Here is a 21,497-nt window from a genome sequence, read left to right as displayed (position 1 = left end):
GAGGATGACTTGGTGCGAATGAGACGGAGAGTTGGGGGGGATTGAAGGGTCCAGTATCTAGGCAAGAGGTGGGTCAGGTGAGCAAACGCCTGAAGGTGGGTGAAAGCTCTGGGAAAGGATGGTTTCTTATCCATTGTCTATAAAAACCTTTTGTGGGGATCTCTCGCCTTTCCAACTAAGTTCTTCGACTGCTTTGGGGACTCCGGAGACCTGCCGCCATCTTTTCTTAAAGCCCTGATAGTGGTGATTCAGAAGGAAGGGAAGGAACCTTATTTTGCTCCTCCTACAGACCACCTCGCTCTTAAACATGGACGTGAAGATCTTTACTAAGATCCTGGCGACCCACTTGGAGGGTCCTACTGTGATGCGGGAAATGCATCGGAGGCACAGGGCCTCTGTAGCCTTGTTCTTTACTGCTTTTTATCGTATGTTCTGTCGTGTTTTCCGCACAGGAGTTCATGTGGGACTCCTGGCGGTGCAGCTCCTTCTTTGGGTTTGGTGTACAGATCCATGGGATACCCTTTTGGCAGCCATGGGTGGGGGGTGCAACCCTGTGCCCCTAGTATGTTTTTGGGCACCTGTGGGTGGCCCTCAGAGCAGGATAAGGGCTGGTGGAAGCTCTGTGCTGAAATGACTAGTGCCCTGAACGTCCTCCATTTTGGGATGCCCAGGCCCTGTCATTGGAATCGGTAGATTCCTGATGGAAACAAGATGGCTCCCATGGCCTCTTGCCTTCCATTGCCTGTTACCATGATCTTCCAGAAGTCCTGGGAAGCCCTGACCCGGTCTCTTCCCCCTGACTGGCTGTTGGGTGGAAGTTCCATATATGGTAGTGTGGGGAAGTGCCGGCCAGACTGGCTGGAGCCTTCCCAACGAGCGTATGTTGTGGGTACACATGTGGGTTGGATCTGGGTGAATGGAGTGTGACGAATACACACTTCTTGTTGTGGATATCTGGTGTTATGATATGACTGAGACAACCCTGGCCGAAACTGGTATGAATGCAGTGTGTAGTGTTGAATGGCGTGGTACTTGTCCGAATCCACATTCTGTGTTGAGTGTCTGTATGGAGAAGAATGTCCTGAATGCACCATGTGCCTGATTAGCTGGCTGACTGCTGAATGTCCTTCTGAGTGATTGGTTGCCTGAGAGTGACCCAGCAGAATGAATGGGAGATCAACAGTATATCTGGGGGCCTCTTACAGCTTGACCTTGAAGCCCTGCTGGAAGAGAAGAATTGCTGTTGCTCTACTTCGCCGATCTGAAAGTAGTTGCGTCTTCAAGAACTGATCCAAGAGAGGACCTGGTAGGAGACCTCTTTCCGAGCTATGAGGGACCATCGTGCACCAGCTGATCTTTGCCAAAGGTCCTTGGTAGACCGACCTACGAAAGGCTGACGACACGAGACAAGGACTGCCGCGGTATCCCAAGGAGACGCGCACGGACTGTTGTCCGTCACTGTCTGACTGCCGTAGCCGACCGGAGCTTCAGTGCTCCCATTACCTAAGAACATTTGATCCAAGGACTCTCTCGTCTGCACCGTCAACCACTTTTTCCTGCCAGAGAAAGTCGAGACTGTCGACGCGCCGAGGAGCATCAGTCGGTGGGTTTCCCGCCACCTAAAGGCCACAGACGTCAGACGACTTAACGCCCTTGCTGGGCCACAGTTCTTCAAACTCTTTCCGGTCCTGAACTATCGACATTGAGGTGCCCGGCACGCCTCTTCCTTGCAGGACGTCTACGTTCCATCGTCAACGAGCACCGCTAGGAACGAAGCTGCCACTTCGCCGCCGTAGTTCACCCTGTTCATCGCCAGATGTTTGACGACCCGTGGCTCCTGCCTTAAAGGGAGTGCACTCAAGGACCGTCTATTTCTCGACGAGGAACTCTACAACACCAGGTACTTTGGGGTTGCTGAACTATTGCAAAGACTCTTGTGAACAATATATGGACTGGGCTTGTGATATATCTTTATTCTACAGGTTGCCCAGGCGGGGGGGATTTCCACACAGAGCTATGTCTAGCGGTAGGGGCCAGTATTCTGCCAATTGTTCTAACTGCTTTTCTCTTATATCTATTGTTGGTTTCCTTTACAAACTGATTTGTGTGACATTTAACCGTACAGTTGATGCACTTTTTTAAGAGATCGAATAGTGTGTGTGGTACCATGTAGAACTGTATAGATTTGCCATAGATAATTGAGTACAAAGTGAGTTATCGTGATATTGTACATAACATTGACAATTAATTATATAAAGACTGTTTTAATTAATAGTGTGCAGACATTCCTTTGTGGGTGCTTGGGAACTACACTGTACTTAAGAACCAGCCCGCATCACCTCCTGAGAATCTAGACCCTGAATGTTTGTCCATTGCTACCAACAATAGAGAAACTTGGCTGGGGTCCTCTGTGCTTCTCCTCTACCATAGAGAGCAGGAGTACAGACCCCCCTCCAGTCTTTACACCTACCACAGCTGATGCACCCAGACCAGGTGGGTTTCATTAGGCAGAGAGGCAGTGGGTGGACAATATGAGAAACATTTAACCTGATGGCGCTCCTTAAGGAAGGGAGGGATACCTTCCTCCTTACAATAGCCACAGAAAAGGTCTTTGACCGGGTGGAAATGGCCTTTCTTAGACCTGTTATGGTTAAGTGTGGCTTTGGCCCACAATGGCTGGGATGGGTGAAGCTGTATGCCGACCCAATAACCAGAATACTGGTAAATGGGACCCAGTCCAAGGGCATCTCGTGTGGGAGGGGCACGAGACAAGGCTGCCTGCTCTCCTACAGCTCTACGCCCTGGTTATGGAGCCCCTGATGGCACATTTGAGGAAGTCTGAGTGGAGGGTATCCAGGTCTGAGAAACTCAATATAAAGGAGCTTTGTTTGCTGCTGATCTCCTACTCTGTCAGGAACCTGTGTGAGCACCTATCGGAGGTGCTTGTCGAGCTAGGAGAATATGCGAAGAGATTGGGCTTTAAAATTAACTACTCAAAATCATAGGAGAGGCCTCTAGTGAGTCAATGGACTTTATAATAATTTGGCCTTGAGGAACACGCAATCAAGTATTTAAACATATATATTACCAATCTGCTTTGAGTTGTGTAGTGCCAAATATTCCCCTCCAGCGGAGAATAGTTGACATGGAGAGTTGGAGCAAGCAAACCCTGTCCTGGATGACGTGCCTCCATATCAAGATGAACATCCTCCCCAGATATCTGTATTTGTTTAAGACTTTCCAAATACGGTACCACGATCCTTCCATGCTAATATTCGCAAGCAGATGGTGGACTTTCTCCGGGCAGGGGCCAGACAACGAGTGGCGTATGACACTTTAATTAGGCCTTGGGTGAAGGTAGGAGTGGGTGTCCTGGACTTCAAGGCCTATTACAGCGCATTGCAGCTGAGGTCCTTAAAAGACAACATGAACCCACAGACCAATAAGCAATGGATGGCCCTAGAAAACTAGTTTCTTTCCTGTCCCCTTAAGTGAATGGCTTTGGGTCTTCCAGATGGATGTTTCACCTATGAAACGTTATCGACCCGTTTTGCAGGTTCTCTGGGACCTGTGGAGGGAAAGCGTGCACATGCGTTGGCTATCCACATGGCCCTCTCCTCTGAGCTCTATATCGGTGCCGCTTTCCCGAACCGGGGTGGTATCAAGACTGGTACGAAGCAGGTTTCAGTAGGGCGGGCTAGATGTAGGAGAAAGGCAAGTACCACACTACACATAGATTGGGGGGACTCCTGAGCATGGGGTTGCTATCGCCTTTCTTGTTCCTTCAGCTTAAGGGAGCCATGACCGCACAAGATGCAGTATGAATTTGGCAAGGGAGTTCACCCCGTTTGAAACATTTCTGTTCCCACGCTCTGAGGGAGGTGACCCCATGAGGATTCAGTGGGAAAAGGACTTTGAGATGGACAAGTTGTGGGGAGCCATGGATAGAGCTAGAAACCCATTTTGTCGATTCACACAACATAGGTAAACGTCATCAAGACGCTCCATAGGTTGCAGCTTACCCCCAGCACGGCTGGCACATATGTACCATGGGGAGGATATGCATTGTTGGAAGAGCTGTGGAACACTGGGCACATACTGGCATGCATGGTGGTCCTGCCCAAAGACAGATTTATTGGTGCAAAATCCTGTCCTGGGTTAGAGACCGGGAGGGCATGGCTAAGGCCCTCTGTTGCTTCTGGTCCTCGTTTCCGTTAGAGGAGAATGACGGCAGATATAGGGGGGTAGGTCACATGATTCAGGGTCTTCTGTTGGTGACTCGAGTGGCAATGGTGAGGGCCTGGAAGAGCCCTGGGATACCGAGCAAGAGGGAATGGATATCGGTGGCCAAGCACATATGAGATGGAGAAACTTACTGAAATGGTCAATGAAAGAGGAACTGAAGTGCAGCAAGAGTGGCTCCCATTTACCAAGAAAATGTGTGTTTGGGGATGATCTGGGGCCCGGAGACGGGAGAGGGCAGGGGGAAACGCAGCACCTTAAGAGGGAGATGTGGGAGATCTGCTTAGATTATCTAAAGTTTAGCAGTATTCCCTGTACATGGTATGTAAAGGTACTAAGCAACCAGTGTGTCGGGGGGGGGGGGGGGGGGAGGATGGGGGGGGGTGAGGTGTTCTGAGGGGGAAAGGGGTTAAGGGTAAGTAAATAAGAAGTGGTTTGATTGGAGAAGCTGTACGGTTACGGTTACTTTTTCATTTTTCATTGTTGAAGTATGATGTTGACTGTTCTTTGAAAGGAACAATGAATACATTTTGGAAAAGAATATTCATCCGATTCCCTACCTGTTATAAAATAATAACAGTTCCTTTCCATGGCTGCGCTTAACTTGTAGATCCCTGCTCTCATTGTCTATCCCTTCTATTGAAGGGATGGGTACACCAAAACTAAGAATGCCCCCACTTGGCACTCCCCTTGTTCTTAATGCTTTATGGGCTGGGGTTTCATACAAAGCATATCCCTGCAGATTTGTTGGAGACTTGGCCCAGGTTTCCTGTAGGCATGTTATTTGAGATCTTATGAATGTGGTCCAGCCATAATCATCATGCATGTGTTTGGCTAGGCCTGCAATGTTCCCTGATAATATCTGCACATCCAATGTGGAAGAGTTGTCCCTTCCAGATTGAGCGCCATCATCCTGCAATCAACATAATGCCTGACTGGAAGCCCTTCTCTTATAGGAGGTTATAACAGAACGTTGGCCGTTCCGGTTTTCATGGGCTGCAGAGTGATCCTACTCTATTGTAATCTCTCCACGCTCCTGTCCCACTTCTCAGATGTTTCTGCCACAGATTCTTGTCTTTCCAGGTTTTGGGAGTCTAGGTTTAATCTATGCCTGTTGATGGGTAGGATCTATAGTCTATTGAGTAGACCGATCAAGCCTTCATCTTTGAGCTTAATGCCTATCAAATCTTTCAGAATATTATCTGAAGCAGAGAGACGCAGGCATCTGACTATGTCCTCCCCGGATTAGTGAGCAGCAGCCCCTCCTAGTTATAATCAAGTGGATTGTTTTGTTCACCGGGGTAATGTTAATGGGCCTTGTAATGCGCACTGTTGCCACTTACGTGGCCTCTTCGCGCTCTGGAGGGTCTGCAATGGAAGGAGGGTTGGGACAGTTTGTTAGTGGGGTTGACGGGGAGAAAAGCAAGAGAGCTTTGTGCTGTTGGCAGCTCGGAGAAACCGGTCACTGAGCGTTGGTGTGTTTTCGGTTGGTAGCAGTCATGTGTTGAGGTATGATTGTGTATGGTTTGTTTTCATGTCAGGACGGGTGTTGTGAAGAGCAAGCGGTTTGTGGTGCGGTAGAGGTGTGGTTGTGTTTAGTTCAGATTTTGAGTGTGCATATGCAGAATGCTGAGTTTTTAGTACGGTTAGTGTGTGGCAATAAATGTCCTACCCCAACAGTCCATCCAAGTGCAATACACCTCTCCTGCAACAATCCTTCTCGGGGAGCAGAACCCCACACCATACAGATGTTACACAGCGCGCTGCAGGGAGAATAAGGCTTAGCTACACTATTAGATCAGATGCAGAATGTGGCTAACCTATACATGCAGGCCAAGTGTAAAATATGGGTAATTTACAGTTGGGCTACCTGCAAGATAAGGCTAATCTATGCAAGTATGCTAAATGCAGGTAGGTGTATATTGCGTAATTAGAGTGGGTTTCTTTTCTTCTGTACTTTAATGGCTGTGCTCTCTGCTTTTCTGGTATGTTTCTCTTGCTGTATTTTGCATGGCTTAGCCAGTTGGGTTGTGTTGATGTGGGTAGGTCCCTTTGCTTAGGCTTGGTTTGTGTTGGGTTCGTCACTGGTTTCGTGGGGTTCCATTCTGGTTACTTTGCATATTTCATGGTATGTAGATGTTCAGGTGTTTAAATCCACTTCAGAGCTGAAGAGCCAGGTTTTTAAACTGTTTCTGAATTTTAGATGTTCCTCCATAGTATAGTTCTTTCTGGAGGGAACTACTATGCAAGAGACGGCTGATCCTCGAAGCTTTTTTTTTTCTCGTGTAGTGTTTAGGTTCCAGGTGTATGTCGTTGCTGGATAGAAGTGTTCTTGCTGGTTTGTAGATGGTGATTTTCTTTTGTATGAATTAAGCTCCCGGTTCATGAATTGCTCTGTTAGGCACATTGTCTTGAAGGCAATTCGTTTTTTTTTACTCTGAACCAATGACACATCCTTGGTGCTGGTGTGATGTGGTGTCTTCGGAAGAGTTTAAGAAGTCTGGCAGCTGCATTCATTGTTTGTTTCCTCAGCAGGTATTACAGTATTCTAAGATATATGCTCTTGGTGTGGTCTATTCTGCACATGAGGGAGATAATGGCAAGTGTATTGTGCGTGAAGGAAAAGAAGGCTAGTATCTTTTTGATAGTGTGCCGATGAAAGAAGCATTTCTTAATTATCTCGTTAACTTGTGGTTGTAGTGTTAGCTTGTTGCCCATTAGGATTCTGAGATTTTTGATTACTCTGGATGGTTCAGGTGTGGTTCCCAGTTCTGTTGGCCATGGGATGTCCTGGTTGTTTCCTTGGTTTCTGGGTGTCATCATGATTTCTGTTTTTTCCGGATTCATTTTCAGGTTATTTGTGCTCATCCATTTGATATATTCACACACAGCGTGTACAGGTATGGTCCGCTGTTGCCTTTTCGTTACTCGTCCTCTGCAGTACTTGCCTGAAGGGGGGGGCCCCCTTTCCAACAAGCCCTCACTCAAGGGGATTGTTACTCTGGGATTGTTTGATCCTCGACCAACAGTCACCACTGGACTATCGGGGAATTGATTGTGTGCCCCCCCCCCCCAGTCCAAACAGCGCTCTACCCAAAAGAAAATTAAACTGGGGCACCATGTTTTGCCTTCTTTGGGAGCAGATGGGTGATGTTTTGCACCCATTTGCCCCCAAGGAAGGCCAAAAACATTAGCTAAGAGAGGGGCAGTTTCTTGCTGCTTCCCTGGGGGGGGGGGGGGGAGTGCGGGGGGCAAAATTGAGTCACACCCCAGATTCCCACCCCAGGGAAGCAGCAAGGACCACTAGGCCACCAGGGATATGATCTTGTGGGAGGGGGGCCCAGCCCAATTACCCCGCCAGCCCAAAATGCCAACCAGATTGCATAATGTTTTGGCTTTTTGGGGGCTAAATTGGTTCAGTTTGCACCAATTTGCCCCCAATGAAGGCAAAACATAGGGCATTTGTGCCAGAGGCACACTTGGGGGCTGGCCCCATGTCTGCAGGGCCAGGCCCCTCACGAATAACCCCATGGAGGGGCAGATCCTGTCTGCTTCCCCTGGGGCAGGCAAAATTGAGTGTCTGGTCCCAATTTGCCAATGCTGGGAAGCACTAAGGCACACTAGGCACCAGTGAAAAGAATTTGGGGTTGGGGAGCTGTATCGCCCATTGCAGTACCCCTGGGTGTCCTGGATCTCTGGCCTGGCCATGTTGGAACTTTTCCCTCCATGGAGGGATGGGGACCCTGCCGGGACTCCCTGGGACCAGCGCTGGACTTGGGGAAGGTTGACCCACATGGGAGACAGGCGCACCGGGACATCACCCCTGACCATCTTGGAGCTCTGGCATGGCTGCGTTGCAGGTCTTTCCTCCAGGGAGGGATGGGAACCCAGCCCTGTCTACCTGGGACCGCTGCTGGGCTTTGGGAAGGTCAACCCACATGGCTCACAGGTGCCCAAGGCCAGGGGCAGCACCCCATCCATCCTGGAGCTCGTGCTGTGTCGTGTTACAGCTTTTCCCTCTGGGGAGGGATGGTGACCCTGCCAGGGTTCTCTGGAGACTGTGGGTGGTCGACCCACATTGAAGACATGCACCCAAGGTCGGCAACAGCACCCCCGGCCAGCCTGGAGCTCTGGTTGCACTATGTTACAGCTATTCCCTCCCGGGGGAGAGATGTGGACATTGATGGGGCTCCCTGGGACCGCGGCTAGACTTGTGGATGGTCGACCCACATTGCAGGCAAGCGCCCAAGGTCAGGGACATCACCCCTGGCCATCCTGGAGCTCTGGCTGTGCTGTTACAGCTTTTCCCTGCCGGGCCTCCCTGGGACTGCTGCTGGACTTGGGGATTGTTGACCTGTACTCTTTTGTGACCTGTGCAAGTCACCTATCCTTCAAAAGGTCTTGCTGTGCTCTTTCAAGAAACACATGATTGCCATTCTTCACCACATTCGTTTTCCTTATTTTCAAAAGCTAAGTGCTTCTGTATAGGCCATCGGCATAAAGTTCCTGTGTACCATGGCTCCGTTTTTGGCTCGTGGTATTGCTTGTTTTGTGAAACATTGACAATTATGATATCCTAACTAGAAGCGTCTGGTTAATGTAGCCATGCATTGCTTTTTTCAATATTCCCAGAAGCCATTATCTTACAAGTGCAAACATGTCCAGCACATACTTTTTATTTCTGTCACTTTTGTAATTTTTCCCCAACGTTGGGAATTTTAGGTACATAGTTCCCTGACTCTGCGCAAGTGACCCCTTCTTGAACTTGGAAGTTTGTCTACTTTACAGAAATGTATGCCTTTGTGTTCCCATTGAGATTTTGTACCCTCCTCTTCCATTCCGTCCAAGCATGTCCTATTAAAAAACGGGAAAATCCCCTACCTCTCTCAAATTTATGGTAACCTTATCAAAAATGTTTTGTCTCCACTTAACCTGTTCTGAGTTCGCCATTTTCGCCATCTTTCAAGAACTGCAAGCCATTTGTTCCTAGCGTTAACAATAAAAAACAGGATTCTTTGTACATCATTGTATTGGCATTTTCTGACCAAACACAATGTCACTTTTTTGGTACTGTCTCACCCCCACCCCTCCAGCAAACCACAAATCCTTAGTGGCATTATAGTCGCCTACATGTTAATGTTAAGGAGATTTGTACTGCGCACTATCACCACCGTAGTAGTCTAAGAAAAGGGTTCAAATTTGGCTACCATATCACTTGTAACTAAAAAGTTACAAGGGGTTTGAATGCAGACATAACGAAATGTCCAAATAAGGGCTCAGCACTTGGAGGGAAAACCCTCAGAGGTTAAGGGGTTACATTAACCAGCCTCTACTGATGTCAATAGCTAGAGGACTGCTTCTGGGGTCAAATTAAATTCTTTAGAAGATTAGCAAAACGTCCACGCTGTAAACTAGTGCTCTAGTCTAGAGCAAGCATGGCGGGGAGAGAACCAGTACATGCAGTTTTATTACTTGGCAAATTTAAATCGCCATCCATGGACGTCACCAGAGTTCAGTCCTTAACAGTTCATCCTTTAAGTTAGATGAGTGTCGGTGCCATGCTTAGAAACTAGGATTTCAGCTAGAAAGTCTATAGCCGTACGGGCTCTAACCTGGGTGTTATCTTTATATACTACCAGATATATATGACCAGCCTTATGCACATGCTAGCCAAGCATTGGCCAATCTTTGATTGTAGGGCTTCTCTCTAGGCCATCCAGCCGCTGCATACCTTTTGACTGCAGGCACAGATCTTGCTGGACTGGTCTCGGGCATGCAGTATCTACTGTGTACTCAGTAGTTTGACTAAAGTATGCAATATAGCTTACATTTTCTTAACCCAAAATCCTGCATAGTCGCTGCGCATTTAGTCGCCAGGGTTTTTTAGCTTCCGCTCAGTGTGGTGCTGCTTCCCAGTGGCACTACAGCATCAGGGTGGCAGTGGCAGGCTGCAGAGAAAGCATGGCAGAACAGTGGCACACCAGCTGAATGCATCTCCGCTCTCGCTGCTGCCAGATTTCACAGGAGCGGTTTTGTGTCCGTGCTGCTGACCTGTTGCATCCCCAGTTTTGATGTCTAATTTGCTACATGGGACAGCACCCTAATGTGGGTGGAGTTTGCAGCACTGGCCTGGCCAGTCACTGCCCTGTGACCTTACACTTCAAATAGAAAAGGTAGTCACGCTTGATGTTTGTGCCGCGCCCGGACATCTCCATGCATGTGTCGCCCTGAAGTCGGGTGTGGTATTGGGAGACCTCTGGACGCTCACTGGTCGGCTAGTGTACTCTAGTCTGTGAAATAGTACCAAATGTAAGCAAACAATCTCTATTTTCGAATATACACAGCTGCAAACATACGCTCTAGGAAGTAGCAAAAACACTAAAATGCTAACTGACCACACTAGACCACAGCATGTAAGCCTGCTTCTTATCTGCTGAAGAGCAGCTAAAGAGGGGGAGCGCTCATAGGAAATGAGAGGCTGAGTAGCAACGACTGTATTGCCTTATTAAAAAGTCGAAGAGCTACTCAAGTCTTGTAGTTCTAGTTTCCTCTTGTAATAGTTTAAATATTAACTCTTAACATTAAAATAAGTGGCTGCTGAAGTTGGGGGTTCAAGCATAATGCTCGCCACGTATTAGAACGTTTTCAAGGGAGGATATGATATTTTAGTACTGCTATGCTTGCGTTTATTTACTTATGTACTTTAGACGATTGCCATAAGGATTTCAATTGCTTCGCTATGGAGCAGGTTTTTCTGCACGTAACTAAACATTTCTCTTTAACTTTTATACAGGAATTCAACCTTATTGACCGGAGAGAACTTGCACCCCTGCAGGAACTGATTGACAAGCTGACCTCCAAGGACAGATAAATGAACATCCAAGTGTGCAAATTGGCTTTTCTTGGAAGAAAGCCTTCCTTACAATGTTCAGTTGTTTTAGGCAGCCAAGATTTAGCCTGTGCTTTTACTAGGGGGAATATTATTTTTACTTTGTTACGCACAGTAAAATATTTGCTTGTGTGGATTTTTTTTATCAAGTGTTGAGGATTGAGGAATTTCTTCAAAGTCTCTATCCGTAGTTTTAATACAACCACTTAATGAAATCGTACTGTACCTTTTGAGTTCTGAGTGTCTGCTGTATCACACAAGGCCTTATTTGCACACAGTTGCATAATTGACAGAACCTCTGTGTGCCCCTACGTCACTGCACCTTGAAATGTGCACCTAGCGTTCATTGTTTTTCCATTCACGACTGCAAGACTCTGGGAATAGAAGAATGTGTGCCTAGCATCATGTCATGAGCAGAATGCACTCGTGGCTTTGCCTTGAGTGCATGCATGGCTTACAGTGTGAGATGTTTGTTTTTTCTGTGTAAAAGCTTAGTTGCTTTCACAACTTTCTACCAAATTGTGTCGCCTGGAAAGAATAGAAGAGACCACATACATGAAAACCCAAAGGTTAATTTCCCTAAAGGCACTTTAGTCCTTGTGTAGACAAATTGAATGTGGTGTTTGGCATTGCTGGTAGAATGATTCCTGGATAGGTCCACTGAAGCCCGTCCAGGCTGCCTCAAGAAGAACTCTGTTTTCCAAGTGCCTTAGCAGGCTTACTTCCGAGGTGCAAAGCACATTTATTAAACTGAGCATTGCCTAAAACACTATCAACTGTAAGCAATGACTGTTGTAGAATGTTAGAAAATGAAAAGCCATAAACTTTTTAACATCTGTTATCTCCAGCTTTTAATATGGGGATACAAATCTATTGCCCTGAACACAATGAAACCAATCCATTTTCAGACATCTGATATCTTTTATCTCTAGATGGCACCAAACGTGGGATATTCTGGATGTTCTGGGACGTCAGACGTGGGAATACGTGTCGGGTCATAAACAACTATTCCAACCAGGGGTGCAAAGATGACTTTACAATGCTGTGGTTCCTCGGAGGGACAGTGTCAATGTAATATTACCAGAATATTACCATTAATTTTAGCAATAAGAGCATCAGTAGCACACATTTTACTTTGTTAAATATTGTAATTTAGATAAGAGCTTACACTTGGTGTCTGCAGATTTGTCATACCAGAACACATGAATCTCAAATAGGTATATAGTTGTTCCACGACCTAATGGATCCAGTTTACAAGTGGAAACTGCTCAAATAAAGTTTCATAAAACTCGGACATCAACAAATATGGCCAAAGAAGCATCGCCTTAAAAATAAAATGAGAACCTTCACGAGAATTTTGAAATGATCAAGGTGATAATTTGAAGCCAGCTATGGTGCAATAAGGACTGACACCCGATTTCAAAGGGTGTGCAGAGTGAGTCAAACCTTTTTGCAGAGCAAGTGTTTTAGAACCCTTTCTTGGGGGCCATTTTAAGCAAATTAGACTTTCTGTTCCTGTTTGAAGCCATTTCATAGCTTAATTCGAGAACCGCACAAGTCACGGGTATGTTTTCAGAGAAGGCTGCCTGCTTACTAAGCGCTTTAACTTTTCAATGAATGTCTTCTCACCTGGCCAGTGCATGAGATGAAATGCTTTTTTGTAATCTCTGGATCATCTGTACCGTTAATCTGTAACATACATAACAATTTGAAATGTTCCAGTTTCTTTTATCAGGCAACGGCTACTGCAGAGTTCCCATTTCAGTAAAAAGGGGAAACACAAACTCATTCAGTGTGCTGTGCATTTAAGGACTGGGTGCTTGGCTAGCATTGAAGTCTTGTGGCTTAGGTATAGTTAAATATATGCCCAGTTCTTCTAATTAGCATTGAATTACAATTAAAAAAGGATAAAGCTACATTGCCTTCAAGAGGGTCTGCTTCCTTTTGTTCTCCAGATGTTTTGGACTACAAACCCCGTTTGTCCTAGCCAGCATAGTCGATGTTGGGGATCATGGGAGACGCACTCCAAAACCTCTGGAGAGAAGTAGGTAGTAGACCTACACTTTACATTAGTTCTTTTGCCCTGGACAGCCCATTTTTAAAATTTTAAAATCTTATCTTTTGAACTGTTTTTTCTTTGTTTATCCCCCTTTTCATTTGTCAGCCATCCATGCTCACTACTGGTTTTCTTTGCGATGTTCTCTGTAGAAATGGAGAGTTTTTACCAATGGGCAGTTGTTGATAGTGCAAACCATGATATGCTTCATAGTACTTTCAACACCTTTTGACAGGCTCTGCAGAATGCCATACTCTGCAGTGTTAATCTGTTAGTTGCCCAAGATTGTGGCCCATGAACTTCTAACATTTCTGCATGTTCTGCCCTTTGAACGAAATAAGTAGTCACAATGAACTCGCACTTGTATTCCTACTAAATTGATAAAGGAGGTTAGTGTCAACCTGAAGCTTTCTGTACTATTTTGCATTGTCGATAGCACAATTGTTAACACCCTGTTGCTCCGAATAGCTCATTAACGTTTCAGGGTGCCGTAGGTCCGTTTGTGACCCACAGTCCTGAATAGGTTTCTTAATGTAAAGTAAGTCTGGTCGCTTGCAGTGGAATTGACCCCTTTTGGAGTAATAAAAGGATTGATAAATTGAATGCAACAGTGGAATTAAGTTGGCTATTTCTTTTTAAGTTCGTTTTTATAAAGGTTTTGATATGGATATAAAACAAAACTCTGGAAAGATGCGAAGTAGTTCATTTTTATTTTTGAATAGCTTGTTAAAATATGAACATTTCACCGGACAGTGTTCAGTATTTCCATTTGATGTGTTTGCAACATTGATTGGTGTACCAGCCCTACTGTGTTTTTGTCATAGTTATAACTTATTCAGTACCAGTGCAGTGTAGCATGTCCATTTAGGCTTTTGCAACTGCTATGTGTGGATTAGCCCTTAACATGCAGATTTTATTATCCTACTGGGACCACACAATTGCAGTGATAACATCGCGGCAAAAATGTCGCCTGTGCAAAAAAATTGCCACAAAAATGCTGTGGTTTGACCCCGTAAAGGTGTACCCCATTATACCATTTAAGGGGAGCAGGGATGGTGGGGGTGTCTCATGCTTCCCTTAAATGGTGTAATTGGTCCGGGGGTTACCCCCGCATCCTTTACATGGATTGTGGCGGCAAAACCACATCCTTTTTGCTGCTATATTTTGCGTCCACTGACATTTTTGCTGCGATTTTTAACACATGGAACCACAATTGCTGTTTCTAGGATTAATAATTCGAATTATCAACAGCAGCAACATGTTCAATGTTTTAAACTTTTTTAAATGTCCCTATTGTAGATGAGAATTTTATTTTGTGCTTGTGTTATTGTGGTATTCAGTAAAGCACATTCCCTTGTGATTACTTTGTATTGGTGTTTACACTCTCCCGTCCTATTTATGATCCTTGTACTGTCAGTGAAGCTATAATTAAACCACTGTTAATTTTGTTGTAAGTGACATGGGGAACTTTAAAGGAGTTTGATAGATGTGCATACTAACCCCATCGGGAGCTGCAAGTGGCCAGAACAGAGTCCAATGTTAAAACATAAGTTAACTGCTCTTGATCATTCCGTTCATGAAGTATTTAATACATGTTGCTTTTTCAGAACTGGTCATTTGTGTTTCCCTTCATTTTACTTAGTGTAAATTGATAAAACTGGGTTTTCAACCTTGGATATTCAGGTTTTATCTTCTGGAGAGTATATCATTTTTAAATGCATTTTCTTTTTTCCTGCTTACTATGCAATGTTAGTTTCACTTACCTTAACAGTGGTAAATTGAAAACCTTTTTCTTATTCAGCAGTCTGAAATGTGCGTATGACTTGATGTTGCTGCTGACCTACAAGGATTCACCACCTTGACGTTTTCTTCCATACTGCCTCATTTATATATCCATTTTAATATTTTATTTGCTAGCAAGTTTTTTTTATTTTCTTCTGAAAATATTTGCAAAGTGTATTGCTATATCCTGTTTAGGCCACCATGCTGTAGTTGCTGCATAAGTTCTGCCAGGTATTCATTCTTCCAGTTAAGTTTGTTTTGGCGTTCAGTCTTGTGTTTGCCAAGTCTTGTTAGTCTTGGAGTTCATCACCCAAAACAGATGAAGCAAAGTAAGTCCCAAATCTGCTTGGGCGCAAACATTTTGTTTCCTTCTTTCTTTCATCCCTTTCAAAATTATTTACAATCCTTGTGCGTTTTCATTTTGTGCAGTAAAACCAATCCCTAGTTTCCCTAAAACACCAAGCTTAAAGACAGTAACTTTTCAAACCAAGTAATCCTCGTGATTAATCTTCAGTAGTCCAATCCAGTGTTTCAAGTACAATCTCTGCTTTGGGTTCTATGTGTTTTTCAGGCAAACAGTTTGTATAGAGAGCTTCGAAATGGCGTTTTTTTTGTAAAGTTTAATAAGAATTGGTTTAAGGTTGAAGACGTGGGCCATTGTTTGCTAAACAGTGGCAAAATAAAGTTACAGTGGTGAAACTTTCAATACAGAATAATGTAACCACTATATATATATATGTATATAGCACGGAATGCCATTTTGCAGATGTTCTTCAACCCATCACGTTTTCTGTGTGGGTTTTTGCTTTTTAAGTGCAGTGCTAAAATGACTGCTTAATAGAACTTTTTTCGTGCTAAGCAATGTTTACCACAGTTTAGAACCTGATGCCTAGTGAGTGAGCAATTATATTGTATACTCTGGCCTGATTTATTTGCAGAATCCTATTTTATTTCCACTAGAAGAAATACCTTTATGGTGTACAGTGCGATTTGAAATCATGTAAACTTGATGTGGAGTATTTTTGTGGAAAAGTTAAAAATGGATCTGAACATTTAGCTCCAATAGTAGCCTTCATGTTTTCATATTGAATTCTCATTTTGACATCTGAAACCAGTAAGAAGTTAAAGTATGACTTTGATCAATTCAAGTGATGTGACCTGCACTCTAAGTTAACTGTGCCAATATTGCTCCACGTTTTTTAATTGCATTTTATGTTAAACTGAAATAACCGCTTGATTTAAAAAAAAAAAACAAAAGTGAAAATGTAAAGCTAAAAATCCTGCAACACGTGAGATGTAAATACTGTGTATAAACTGTGATGGGATTAAAACAAATATTTAAAATCTTGGGGTGTTTTTCAGTAAGAGGTTGAATGCTCTTTATAATAAAAAAAGAAAATGTATGTTTCACCACATCTTTGCTTCTTCTTTTAACATAGTAAACCAGCACCTGATAAAGATTATAAAATGTGATGGTCATAGTGGGTAGCGCCCTGAAATAATACCCAGCTACAACAAGAGTGTTTAACCCGTATGAAGATAGATTGCAAGGTACCTCTGGGATACATATTCTCCCAGTTGCTATTCAACATGTATGTGTAACATGTAACCACCTTAATTGAACAACTCTCCTCCCCCCCCCTCATTCACCCTTCCAAATGTGCAGTTAATTCTGGATACTGCTTCACATAAACGCTGATACAAGAACACCCAAATTGCAACTTCTTTACAAAAGCCACGAAAACGTACTTGTGTAACGACAAGAATCAACAACTACACCCCAAGAACAAATCTTAAGTAGAAGTCAAAGCGCAACAACTTGGTCAGATCACCTATCAAAAGATTACAACATGAAGACAGAATTTAAGCATTGTCTGTATGAAAACATTGGAACAAACTTACTTGTAAGATTCAAACTTGAACCTATTTGTGCAAAGTAAAGAAAGAATTGAGAAAGGTTGCCAAAACAAACCTTTGCTGCTTAAACTTAAATTTAAAATATGCTGGCATTCTTACCCGATTTCACTTAAGCTTATTTCATCACTGCCTTCTCACAAACTAGTTACCCTCACTAGTATCCCCTCTCCTAGTTGCTGATGTGACTTGGTCCAGCTTTCTTCACTTGAATGTTTGCATGTCGTCACTTATTCCAATTAGCTTAGCTAGGAATGAATCTTCTCCTTTGTATTGTGAATGCTTTTGGCTGTTTCTCCACCCCCCCCCCCCCCTCTTTCTCTCTGAATTCTGTTTCCTATTGGAGCGCCCCCCTCACATTGCTTTGTGCTTTGAAACCTTCTAATGAAATATATACACATTCCAAAACGACAATATTGCTTTCTGCATGGAAGGAATGGGTCACAACTGTACTTATTATCCATGAATCTGTACTCCTGCCCACCACCTCCTAAGCAGTGTAATTGTTTTCAATTGAACATCACTTATAATTAGGTGAACTTATTGCTGCGACTCGCCAGTTAACGGTAGGCAATGGGCTTTTGTTTGAAAGATCTTGCCATACAGACCGCAGCAAATGCTCCTTCTTGTGACTCCTGTGGGGGCTGGAGCAATATGTACTCTACACTTTCATTCAATGACAAGTTGCCAAGGAAAGGCAGAAGATGCTTTCACCTACCGTGCATAGCTCAGCCTTTGTTTTTGTTTTATCCACATGGCATCTCATTTTCTCATTGCTTTTAAACTAATTTTCATATTGACCAAATTACACTTCACATCAGTAAGTGTTTCACAATACCTTTTATCAATGTAGCTTGTACTTTCGGATGAATACATGTACACATCAATAGGCCTGCTTTTTGAAAGGGTGTTCTTCTGTTGCAGCTGTATTTCACTTGGCATTCTATGTTAACACTGTATTACTTCTGAGATTTACCGAGGTTGAATATCTTTAGTGCATAATCATGGTTGTGCATTTTCTCCACATCTCACTCTCTATTTGCTAGTTCAACAAACTGTTTGGTTACCATGATTACCTACATTTTAATTTTTTCAAATGCATCTTTTAACTATCATTTATAAACTAATCAGTGTTATCTTCTTGGCCAGGTCTCTTTTGTCGGCCATCATTGCTATTAAATATTTTATCTAGGGGCGTGGCTTGGCGGCCATGGCGTAAGATGCGCTTCAGACCATCTCCTGCCGATCCGGAATGATCCTTGGGTGCATTGGCACCATAATCCTGACGATTCGCTACCGAAGACAGATCAGAGTCGGTGGGAACGCTAGCAGCTTCGAATGATGGCACTCTGCTAAAAATTCATCAAGTACTGGTACGGCTAGTGTGGAAATTGTGCTGGCGGTGGAGGACGGCACCCGGAATCAAAGATGACGGCCGTGCGGGCCCTCCGAACAAAGGAACAGAAGGACTGAGGAGGGGGGCTCGCTGGGCATCCTGAGGGAAAGCGTCTCTGGTCGGCCGAGATGGCGGCTTAGAGGATAATCACAAAGAGCCCAAGCCGTGCTGCTGTGGAACCGACACCTCAGCTGCTGATACAGGCGGCCATCGGAAACGGGAGTGCACGTGTGCTCCACAGAACTGGCGGCGCACAAGCGCTCTGTGGACCTGAAGCAGTCGACATAGGATACGCCCGAGGGGCCCCGAGAGCGGTTGTGCATAGGGCGGTGGCATCCACCCGAGACTGGAGGGAAGCAGGGGCCAACAGCGGGCCCCCAACATACGGCTAACCCGTTGGCTGGCTGCCGAGATTGCGGGCCTTTTTGATCTACGGCAAAGCGACTAGGGGCCAGTAGGCCTCGCCTGTAACCACGGAAATGCCAGACAGCAGGACGGCATCCAAACTGCCCAAATCCAAGGTGAAACAGCCTAGAGCAAGCTAGAGGCAGCCACTGCCGAGCTTAAGGCTGCGCTAGAGCCCAAAATCGGTGCAGTGCAAGAGGTCAACTTGCACAGATTGGACATGCGGCAAATGGCGGAATGCACAGATGAGCTGGAGAAAGAAGTGACCAACACGACGGCCCGGACCTCGCATGCCTTGGAGATCCATTTTTCTGAGACAGCAGGTGACCAACCTGGAGAATAGAGCAGAGGAGGCCAAAGAGCATGCTCGAAGGAACAATGTGCGCATAGTGGGCCTTCCGGAGGGGGAAGAAGGCCCTAACCCGCCGCACTACGTTGAGAAAATGTTGCTAGGAGCTGGGATCTTCACGCAAGGCTTCGCGGTGGAGCGGGCACACAGAGTGCTCACGAGGAAGGCCCCCCCCTGATCTCCCCCCTCCCCCTCCCCCCTCAGCACCCCCCCTGAGGCTGATCATCGCCAAGATTTTGAACCATCGGGACAGGGAAAAGATACTGGAATACTTCAGGAAGGGGGGCACCATACAAAGGGCTTCCGCGACCATCTCAGCATATCCCGACTATACACTTCAAGTGCAGAGGTGGAGGCTGAACTATGGGACGGTGAAAAGGAGATTGCGAGCGGCGGGGTTGTGATACATGTTGATGTACCCAGCCAAGCTGAAAGTATTCCATAAAGCCAAAGCTTTGTTTTTCAAGAGTCCAGAGGATGTAATGGAATGGTTGGAGGGCCAGAATAGCCCGGAGGGCGCGGACGGCCGCAAGAAGGACGACACGGACGAGTGAGGCCCGATCACGGGACCGAGGTGCTGTACATTTTGTGACTCTGGTACTTGATTATAATGTAGAGTAGCAATACGTTGATTCTCGGGGGCGAAGTATTTTATTGTGATATTGAGGAAGCACAATCTACCACGGTAATCACCAGGAGACGAGTGGGAAGCACTCTTAACCCCAATAGTTAGTATATTGGTTAGATCACCTAATATTGGTGACACCCTGCTGGGTTCCCGACCTCGGCATTTCGAGGTGGGACCAAACGCAGGGGAGCCTGAGATCCAGGGATGGAGCTGGGCATTAGTTTGGGTTGGGTTGGGGGGGTGGGAGGGTAGGGGAAGTGTGCAGTGGGGAATAGTTGAGGGGGGGCAGGGGGGTGGGCTAGTTGGAGAGCCCAGGTTGAGGGAGGGTGGGGAACGTGCCCAATTTCATGCTGACCGGGACTGGAACGGTGACCCGGGGAAGAGGGGGGGGGGGGTACATTTTTCACACGGCTATGGATAGTCTCTGGATTGTAACTTGGAATGTAAGAGGTCTCAACAGCTACCTGAAAAGGAATAAAGTAATGATGTATCTGAGAAGGCTGAAAGTCGATATAGCATTACTACAGGAGACATCACACTAGGGATAAATTAGAGGTGGTCAAGAGAAAGTGGAGGGGGAACCACCTCAGGAGCTACATACTCAGCATTTGCAAGGGGGGTCGTCACGTGGGTGGCACCGCATGTACCATTCCAGCTGCTTCAATCCACGCCAGACCCAGATGGGAGAATGCTAGTGGTGCGGGGGATACTGGAGAATAGGGAGGTCAACATCGTGAACACATATGCTCCCAATCAGGACACAGCGGCCTATTACAGGGCCCTATATGATAAAATTAGCCCCTTAATGGGCAGCGCCACCATCTGGGGAGGTGACTTCAATTGTACAATAGATCCCAAGATGGACACGTCCGATGAGAAATTGGGGAGACCCACCCCTGCGGCAAAGGCACGAACGGCCCTACTGCGGGATTTTGATTTAGATTACATTTGGAGGCTGCTGCACCCGTGGGACAGGAGTACTTGCACTATTCGCCCCCCCCATAACTTATATACTAGACTGGACTACATGTTTGTGTCATCGGGACTAGGTGGGGAAATGACCGGTTCGGAATACAAGGCTAGAGTGCTTTTGGACCACTCCCCCTTGGTGGTGGAGTGAAGGCATCGGCCCCCCAGGGCGAGAATCCCGACGTGGAAACTCAGAGCTGAGGCTTTGCAGGATTCGGGAATTCGAGAGGACATAAGGGAGGCCATAACTGAATATTTTGATATTAACACTGGCAGTGTGCAGTCGGATGGCACCCTATGGGAGGCGTTCAAAGTGGTAGTGCGGCCATATCTAAGTCTAGAGGGCTCCAAGGGGTCATAGAGCGGGAGCTACAGGAGACAGAGGGGGAGCTCGAAGAGATAATACAGAAGGGGGGGTACGCTCACAGGAATATACGGCAAGGGTATCTAACCAAGATAGTAAGATCCTTACTGCCGTGTTAGCAAACGGGCTTAAACGCGTCATAGGGAAACTGGTCCATACCGATCAATCAGGGTACATACCAGGTAGGAATATAACGGACAACCACAGGAGACTCCACCACATAATCGAGCAAACAGAAAAAGACCCGGGCGAAATGGCGATAGTCTCGTTGGACGCAATTAAGGCGTTTGATTCAGTGAGGTGGCCGTGGCTGCTGGCGGCGCTGAGGGAGTATGGCATGGGGCCAGGGTACCTGAGGTGGGTCAAAATGATTTATAGCTCCCCAATTGCCAGGGTTAAAATTGGTGCCATGATCTCGGACAAATGGCAGCTCAGCAGGTGCACGAGACAGGGTTGCCTATGTTTTACATCCTTGCTCGAACCGCTGGCAATCTGCCTCAGAC

At 45.8% G+C, this 21,497-nt stretch overlaps 1 protein-coding gene across 1 annotated transcript in view; it reads left to right on the top strand.

Annotated features, from left to right (window-relative positions):
• Nucleotides 1-14,796, top strand: part of MOB1B (MOB kinase activator 1B) — a 357,208-nt gene extending 342,412 nt beyond the window's left edge. Inside the window, exon 6 of the mRNA XM_069626279.1 lies at nucleotides 11,036-14,796. Coding sequence (XP_069482380.1) covers nucleotides 11,036-11,113 — 78 coding nt within the window. The 3' untranslated portion in view covers nucleotides 11,114-14,796. The remainder of the gene's footprint in view (nucleotides 1-11,035) is intronic.
• The last annotated feature ends 6,701 nt before the right edge of the window (nucleotides 14,797-21,497 follow it).

This window comes from Ambystoma mexicanum, chromosome 6p (assembly GCF_040938575.1).
Source record: "Ambystoma mexicanum isolate Mex_15411 chromosome 6p, UKY_AmexF1_1, whole genome shotgun sequence".
Lineage (NCBI taxonomy): Eukaryota > Metazoa > Chordata > Amphibia > Caudata > Ambystomatidae > Ambystoma > Ambystoma mexicanum.
Note: the sequence above shows the minus strand (reverse complement) of the source record. Positions and strands in the feature narration are given on the sequence as shown.